The sequence below is a fragment of the Emydura macquarii genome, unplaced genomic scaffold, assembly GCF_026122565.2.
Source record: "Emydura macquarii macquarii isolate MOO-44397 ecotype Brisbane River unplaced genomic scaffold, CSIRO-AGI_Emac_v2 contig_915, whole genome shotgun sequence".
Classification (NCBI taxonomy): Eukaryota; Metazoa; Chordata; order Testudines; family Chelidae; genus Emydura; species Emydura macquarii.
In genome coordinates this window covers 1,093,987-1,102,894 of record NW_027131052.1, presented here as the reverse complement: position 1 = coordinate 1,102,894, position 8,908 = coordinate 1,093,987, and the positions used below count along the sequence as shown (strand labels likewise).

Below are 8,908 nucleotides of genomic sequence, written 5' to 3'. Positions count from 1 at the left end.
CGGCCCACTCGAGTTCCCCCAAACATCCCGGGCTCATTGTCCTGCAAGGCCCCGGTTATTCAGCTGCTGACTGCGCCCTTAGCACAACAGGGCTGATGCACGGCTCCAGTGGAAGACACCCGGCGCTCATACAGCCGCGCTAGAATTCATCACTCCACACGGACAGATTCCCAGCAGGTCACACCACACAGACCTGGCCTGCAGAGCACAGCCTCATGCACTGAGTCCCTATCCCGCCACCACTGGGCGAATGGGCCCCTGCTGAGACCGGCTGCTCTCATCACAGCGATGCTGCTCTCAGCTGGAGCGAGGTGGTTCTGGGCGCCCCCTTGCGGAGCCCAGGGACTCCTTCACTGCCGCTCTGGTGACCGGCCTCTGACGCAAAGGGCAGGGAAACCAGCTCGGGCCTCCGTAGAGCTTAATATTGGTCTGTCAATCATCTGACTTCCCTTCCTGATTGGCTAAATCTGTCCAGATTTTTACTGGGTTTTAGCCACGGCTGGCGACGTTGCTAGGCAGGATAGCAATGAGGGCGGGCCCTGCCTGCCTCATTTTTCCATTGGTCTATTTTTGCGATTGGCTGTGCGTGACGTGTTGCCGGGTAGAGTAACCACTTTCCCTCGGCCGCTGTGATTGGTGGAGGAGGCGGCGCTGGCCGCTCTCTCATTGGCCAGCGCCATACGATTTTTCCCACTGGCTGCTGGGCGGCCAGCCGAAATTTCTGATTGGCCGGCGCCGCTTGTTGCTAGGCAGAGTAGCCGGCGCCGGGCGGAGCTCCCCTTCCGATGAGTCGGCTCTGAGGTGCAGCCAGAGCGAGCGAAGCGTCCGGGTTGAGCCGCCGCCGCTAGGCCGAGCCGAGCCCAGCCGAGCCCGCCGGGGAGACACCGAGACCCGCCGCCGCCCGCCGCGCCGCGCTCCCAGGAGCCGCCCCCGCCCGCCCGCCCGCCATGGCCTCGGGATCCGAGTAAGTGCGGGGCCGAACCGAACCGGGCCGAGCCGGGCCGAACCGAGCCTAACCCCTCCCCCCCGTCCGGTCCGGTCCCGACTCCGCCGCCGGCCGGGCCCGCGGGGCGCCCCCTACGGCTAGGCCCGGCCCGGCGAGGAGGGGCTGCGGGCCCCGGGGAGCCGCTAGGCCCCGCTCTGAGCCCGAGCGGCCGGGGCCTATCCCGGAACCGAGCCCGCGCCGAGCCCCGGCCTCCCGCGCGGCCGAGCCCCGCCCCGCCCCGGGCCGGGCCCGATCCCGATCCCGCTGTGTCATGCAGGCCGCGCGCGGAGGCGGAGCGGGCGCCCTGGCGACGGGCCCGGCCTCCTTCCTTCCTTCCTTCCCTCCAGCTCCGCGCCCCCGGCCCTTCCCCGGCGGGGTTCTGCGGCCCGGGGGAGCCCTGGCTCCGGCCTGTCGGCAGCCGCCGGCCCGCTGTTCGGCTGCCAACGCCCGTGTAGACGCACTGCTGCCAGCGCGGCCCGGCGCCGGCTTCCCCGGGGGAGAGAAGCGCACCTCCCGTCCTCCCCCCGGCTGGAAATGTCGAGTCATGCGCTAACGAGACGCTGGGGAGCTTTGCCCTCGCGGGCCTGCGGGTTACACACGTGCGTGGGGATCCCCCCTCCCCCGCCCGGCCTCTCAATTAGAAACCAGCCTCCTCGGGCCAGCAGCGAAGCCGTGGGGGCCAGGCGGGCATGCAGCCTGCTGGGCAGAGTGCCCCTCCGCTGCTTTGTTTGTCCCCCTCTTCCTTCTGAGCTGGGGGGGGCGTCCCCTTCTTAGCACCAGACCCCGTGGACCCTGGCCTAGCGTGGGCCTTGGCCTCTCACAGGACAGCGGGGGTGGGAAGGCTTTGTTTTTTAGTCTCGGTAGTGGGCATAGAAGAAAATGGCAGCTTCTTGGGAAATGGATAGCCTCCAACCAGAACCCCACAGACTCGGAAATCAGACTGATGGTCCGTACGACAAATTTAGAGTAGCCAGACCGATGTGAATGGGAGCTGCTGGGGTTCTGTCATGTGGCAGCTGAGCGGGGATTCTCTATTTCCTTCTGTGGTGTGTTGGTACCTGTGATCACACACTGAGAATGGAGGTCCTCTTCCTCGCCTCGCAGAACATCAGCATGGGTGATAGTTAGACAGCCCCTGAAATGAACTGCCACAGAACTGAAAGGTGATCTCCCAAACTATAGAGTATTTGGAACTACCCGTTAGCCAGGGTCAGAAGGGCATTCGGAATCCATACCTTAACGCTTTATTCTTTTTCAGGTCCCGAAGCCCAGACCTGCTGTGATCAACAGCTCTGGCATGACATCAGATTGCTTGCTCCTGCTGGCTCAGCCGCAGCAAGGATCTGCCATAGGTTTGGTGCCCATGGCATAGTTCATGCTGGAACTGGTGATCTGAGACATGCATTTTGACACCACAGTCACATTGACAGTGTCTTTTTTAAAATAAACCTGCACCTGGCCTGCTTAGGAAAACTCTTCCCACCATGGCTATTACAAGACAAATCATTAACTCCATTAAATACTATTTTAATTACTGTTTCTGGGCTCCTGTTGGTGGCAGCTATCTTGCTGAAGTGACTCGGAGATCACACCACATGGAGGTCCAGTAACTGAGTAAACTAGTTCAGCATGGTTTTTTAGATTCTCTCTTAAATATACAATTGTTTAACTGGTATTAGTCATTTCCCACTTACTATCTGATACTGGGCTCCAAATGACACTTCAGCAAGATGGCTGCCATTAGCAGGCAGCTTTTTTTATCTGCTTTAAGGAAAAATTGTGTTTCTGGTTTTTATAAATACCTGAGGAAAGTGCTACTCGCAGCATGAACATTCTGGCTCAATCTGTTAAACTGACCTCTCCTTTGGTGCCTGTCAGTGGCAAGTCAACCCGAATCAGTGCTAAAACCAGTTTAACTACTAGTGTAGATGGAGCAAAACTCCTTTCAGATCCATTACAGAAACACAAGTCTGTCACATTTTTCATCACAGTTGAGTATAACTTTGTCCCATCTGTGTTAACAGAAATTGTCAGCAGCAAGTCAATTTCCTAGTGTGGATGGACCCTCAGAGAACCAAGCATAGTTGGTACTTGCATCCTGAGGATTATTTTGTCATAGTATGCTAATCAGTATAGTAGGTTTCTCTCTGTCCCCAATCATTCATGCTGTGTACCACAGTACATGGGCTTCAGGTTTCATCACAAGTTAAAGCAGGAGGAACTTTACCATAGGGAAATGATTAAGTGGCATAGGCTGTAAAGCTTATTTTTTTTGGCAGACAGGAGTCTTGGAAAGTTTCCCTTATAAAGGAAGGAAAGCAGTCTTTATGGGTTGGGCAGGAAAATACTGTGGGTCAGTGTTAGTGCTGGGATTTCTCATCTCAATTGGATCCCTGTACTAGGGAAAATATCCTGACTTCTAGACTATATTTGAAAGAGAGATTGAAGCATGCTGTGAACTCTGCATTTTAATCTAAAAACCTCAAAAGTACAGTAAAACTTAACATTGTCTGGCTCATGGGCCAGTGTAAAAAAGAGGGACTGATTCATTTTCACTGGGCTTTCTGTAGTCTTAAGGACTTCGGTCAAATTCCCTCTATGTACTCCACCTGGAAAGGAGAATCTTCATCTTTTTCACTCTTTATCTGTAACTACCATGTAGCCCTTTAAGCACCTTGGTTCCTATCTCTGGACCTATTCATTGTCAGCAGTATCTCTAAGGTGAAGTGACTGAAACTGGCCCTGCTAGACTAGATGAGCATACACCATTGTTTGGAGTACTGCCTTCTATTTTTAATGCCCTCAAGTCTCTCACTGCTTTAAGTGCTGAAGTGCGCTGTCCAGCGTCATCTGTCTTAAACCAAGGGTTCCCAAACTTTTTTTATTGCCTACCCCCTTCCATATCTGCCAGCAGCCCGTGGACCCCTACCCTTTTCATCATTGATACTTTGTGTGTTCTTCTTAACACTACCTGTCTTTAGCCATCTGTCCATATTTCACTGTTACACCATAACCATATCTGTAGTAACAAATACAACCGAAAAAACCCCCTTGATTAAGTTCTGAGCTTAGTTAGACTGGGCCGTTGCTGGGTAACTGAACCTGCACTGTACGGTTATTGGAAGTGAGGGCTCTGTACCTCAGCATCTCTGTGTACATCTTGAAGCAAAGTAACTACAGTATTTTTATATCTATATTTGATATTTCATATAACCAATTCTCACAGAGTTTTAAAGCTTCGTCTGAGTAGCCTGTTATGAAAATGCAATAAGTAAAATAATTTATGAATAAAATCCACCATTACACAATTTCTCCCATGTATCATCACCCCCCCTTAGAGATGCCTCATGTACCCGCAGGAGTACATGTACCACAGTTGGGGAACTCCTGCATTAGACTGTCTTTCCTCTGAGGATCCTTAAGTCCAAAGCTCTTAACACAGACCTTCTGCCTCTTGTGAATTAATTTGTATTTACCCAAGCTAGGTGTCATCTGCCATTGTGTTACTCATTCCCCCAGTGTGTGTAAATCCATCAGAAGTTTCTCACAATTTTTCATAGCTTTTTAATTCACAGAACAGTTTATTTATATTTTCAACTCACTGTCCATTTCCTCCTCTATTTCACTAATAAATGTGCAACACTGGACCTAGTACCAGCCCCCAGGCTCCTACTGTTAACCTCTCCCCCTCAGAGGCAGCGATTCACATTGCCATTTTCTGTTAAGTTCCAACACAACTTAAGGTGTTGAATTATCAAGAGTCTTGAAAAGATGGCTTGTGTCCAGTCGATATGATTTACATTCAAAAGCAAAGTTTGAGAGGAATGATTTTTGCTTTGTAGAATCTGTGCTGCCTTCACTCCCTGAGGTTATATGTTACTTTTCAAAACATTGTACTAGACTTGCCATCAGTTCCCTCAGTATCAAGGCCAAGACCCCTCTAGTTTCTGACATCAGAGGTCTCCCTTGGCTCTAGTTTTAAAGTTGGGCCAGTAAGGTAATGACTTTCCAATCCCCAAGAGCGGATGCTGTTTGTAAGGACCTTGCATCTCCTTGTATATTCCTGCTGTTTCATCCAGATGGTTCTGTTTTGCCTGTGGACGTATAGGTTTTGAGTTTCTTATATTGCTCTGTTACTTCCTCGTGGGAAACTTAGGTACCTTTATAACTCCATTAAGATTGCTTTTTTGGGCTGAGGTCAGAACTCCTTAGTTCCTCTACAGTCACGCCAACAGCCTTTCTGCTTAGAATGGATTTAAAGACTGCTTGTCTGGGTAATTATACATAGCACTTTACATGTACAGCTCTGTATGGACATTCATAAATCCCTTTCCTCAAGAGAGAGCGCCAATGGATAGATGAGGAAAGGCAGATACAGAGATGAAAGTGATTTATCCAGGGCCACACAAGTCTGGAAAGATGCATGTTTCCTGACTCAAGAGTTTGTTTTCTTTTAGGCCAGTACTGCCTCTCTGCTTATTCTGAGTTTGCCTCTTAGGTGTAACTGGCTGTCACAGTATATTTGTGCTCAAGCTGGATTTCCAAACAATTCCCAGATAAGGCAGCTGACCTCGTCTTATTCCTGTGATCTCTTCTCTGAAGTGGCAGGGAAGGGGCCAGTGCTGCATAGTTATCTGCTCAACAAGAACTCTTTTATCATCACTGTGCTGAAATCACGTTGCATGTACCTGACACTGGTCTGCATGTCACTGTGACGTGTTTCTTAAAGATCCAGTGAACATGCAAAACAAAGCGACTGGTCATCCACAGGCAGCAAAGCGATCCCCAGGAATGTTCATGCAGAACACTTGCACCCTCTTGCTCTGCTCACCCCCTCCCCCAACATTTGCTCTCTTAAAACTGTTTGTTGCCCCAAGGGAGTTACATAAAGCCTCATTGTGCAGCCATCAGTGTTGTCCAGTGGAACCCCTCTGCTCCTAGCCTGTGTTAACACTGGCATATTACGAAGAACAAAGCAAAGAGTTGCCTTTTTGTTGGAACCAGACCAACCTGCTCTTAATATTTATCACTCCTGTATGGTATCTGTAAACTGTCCACTTGGGCCAGTCAGCCAGTTAATAAGGGGGCAGATAAAATGCTTTGCTGATGTTGTACCAGACCAGCTTACAACTTCTGCAAGCTCCTAAAGGGGCAGTTGGTTCAAATTCATACTAAAAAAACAAAACATTTTTTGCTTGGTATATTAGATGTTGAAACAAATATCTTTAAAAAGCTATCTCCATTTTTTGCTCTTCAATCTCCTCAGTTTGGGCTATGCAAGTAAATGATCAGTTTAATTTCTTAGTGTGTACTAGCATAAAGCTGCAATGTTCTGTGTTTGAATGCTGCAGGGAAATGTTTACATCTAAACAAAACTGTTTTCATGAACACTTAAAACCATTCATAAACATGCAATTGGGTTGGTTTGTTTTTATGTGACAGACCTCAATAGGCTAAACTCCTGTAACTCATTTGAACCGGGGAACTGTAGCATTGCCCTGTTTCCGTGTGTTCTAGGATTTGTGACCAGATTCCATCCTCCTGGGCATTTCGGTGGGATTGTTAAATCTACAATTTGCATATGAATGCAGATGATAGTTTTGCTACTGTGTCTTTGTTTTTAGGCGAGAGACATTCCAGGAAGGAACATCAGGATAATCCTGGTTTCATAAATATCTTCATAGCTATTTTAGTTCAAGGCTAATAAAGTAGCTAAAATGACTTCCTTACAGAACATCATTCTGCCCTCTTTGCTCTCTGTATAGAACTGAAACAGTTGCACTCGACAAGATACTGTATTTTGTCTTTCAAACAGATTTAGTTTATAAAAGAGAAGGTAGACAACGGAGACCAAAGCGGGGTTTGCTCAGAAAGGGGGAGGAGCTGTATTGTCCAGACTCAGCAGTTCTGTTTCTTTCCAGTTCTAAAGCGGACGACTTATCTACTGCAATTCTAAAGCAGAAGAACAGGCCCAATCGGTTAATTGTCGATGAAGCCATCAATGAGGACAACAGTGTTGTGTCGCTGTCCCAGGTGTGTCTCATGTAAAGTTAAGAACTGTGTAGCTGGTTTATAAGGTGTCAGTGTATTTTACCCTGAAACTCAGAATTAGGCCACTGTTGAACATGCCACATGGATGTAAAGATTCTATAGAAATATATAATCTGCCTATATATATTATGTGGAAACAGCACTTGGTCTCTTGCCTGTAAGACTTTTGGGCAATTAGCATGAATCTCAAATGATGTCAGTGTTCAAGCGGGGGGCCTTGCCTTTTCTCCAGGACTGGCCATTGTGGGATTTCATGGCTCACTCAACACTGCCATTACCAAGATGTACACATTGGGGTCGGGTTGCTGTCTTCCACACACTTGCGTTTTTGCCTTGTCAAATGCATGCTCTAATTTTATCACTGTTCACAGGCAAAAATGGATGAATTGCAGCTGTTCAGAGGAGACACAGTTCTGCTAAAAGGAAAGAAGAGGAGAGAAGCAGTCTGCATTGTCCTGTCAGATGATACCTGTTCAGATGAGAAGATTCGCATGAATAGGGTTGTTCGCAACAACCTGAGAGTTCGCCTTGGTGATGTGATCAGGTGAGGGCTGCTTTGCTAGCTTCGTGCATCTTCCTGGATTTGTTTAGCTGGCCCTGAACTAATTCATTCAGTAAAGGAGACTGGGATTGTAGCAAGTGTTTAGTTACCTTTCAGAGTAGTTCTAAGAAGTAGTGTCTCTTGAAAGAGCACGTTCTGTAGCAGGAATCTAAAATGTGCTGCTAGCTGTATGACTATTCCTAAGACCTATACAGAGGATCTGTGTTCTGTGAACTACGACGGGGTTTTCAAAAGAGCTCAAGTGATTTAGGAGCACAAGTCCCATCACTAAATCTCAGATGCCTTTGACAATCCCACCCCACCATCACAAATCTCTCTTCTCCCTAAATAAAAAAATTGACGGTTGCATAGTTTAAGCCCATGTCTTTTCACAATCTGATTATTAATAGAAATGGTAATGGTAATTTCAGTGAAAAGAGACATTTGGATCCCTGACTGTCGTAGTTTAGGCATTGAACTTTTGCATGAGAAGCAGAAATTGATACTGTTCGGAAACAAAAGTAAAAGTGACTAATCTGTTTTCATTGTCCAAGCTGAATGAAAAGTGAAACAATTAAATAGCATAAGCAATGAAAAATTAGAATATACAAATCCTTTCAGTTTTAATCGGAGGGATTTAGCAGCTCAAGCAAACATGTCGTGGGAGTCCTGTTGCTTGAGACTTCTAAAAAGTAGAATGAACTAGCACCAGAACACACATCATAGGGAGAAGTCTTGCATTGACTTGAGGGGGATGAACTAATGACCTAACAGAGGGGAAACCTGTAAATGGCTCTAAATCACAGAAATGTCAGTTTGTGTGCTCAAATGGTGGAGGGCCAACTGCTACTGCATCTGATTTGGTTCCTAATCCAGCACTCCACAAACATTGGGTGGACAATTGAGGCTCTTGTCGCTTGCACAGGGTTTTCAGGAGTGAGATCTAGTAGATTCCTCAGACTCTGCAAAACGTATTTTTTGCTACCTTTGCAGAGGACGGAGGTGCTTTCTAATGTGTACCCCAAAGTGGCAGATTTTGAACAGCACCTGGGAAAAGGTGAAATGGAGCTGATCAGGCTGTGTAGCAGTGATACTGGATTTAAAGTAAAGATGGGCTTGTAAGGGTCTTGAATAGAGTACATAGCTGATGTTTACAGCCGTAACCCTTACTTACGATGTGGCCATTCATCGTCTTAACCCAGTAGTTCCTCTCCTAGATCGATCATCTCCGATCTCTGAAAATTTCAGATAATTTCTGTATCATCTGTGTCTCAGTAGCTAATCGTCTCTCCTTTAGTCCATTTATCTCTGCCTAGGTCTGTTTCCTGCAG

General features: G+C 47.7%; 1 protein-coding gene across 1 annotated transcript in view; it reads left to right on the top strand.

The window, feature by feature from the left end:
- The first annotated feature begins 785 nt into the window (after positions 1-785).
- VCP (valosin containing protein) overlaps positions 786-8,908 on the top strand; it is a 32,676-nt gene continuing 24,553 nt past the window's right edge. The window contains exons 1-3 of the mRNA XM_067543546.1: positions 786-964; positions 6,907-7,018; positions 7,408-7,580. Of these exons, the coding sequence (XP_067399647.1) occupies positions 948-964; positions 6,907-7,018; positions 7,408-7,580 (302 nt within the window). The 5' untranslated portion in view covers positions 786-947. The remainder of the gene's footprint in view (positions 965-6,906; positions 7,019-7,407; positions 7,581-8,908) is intronic.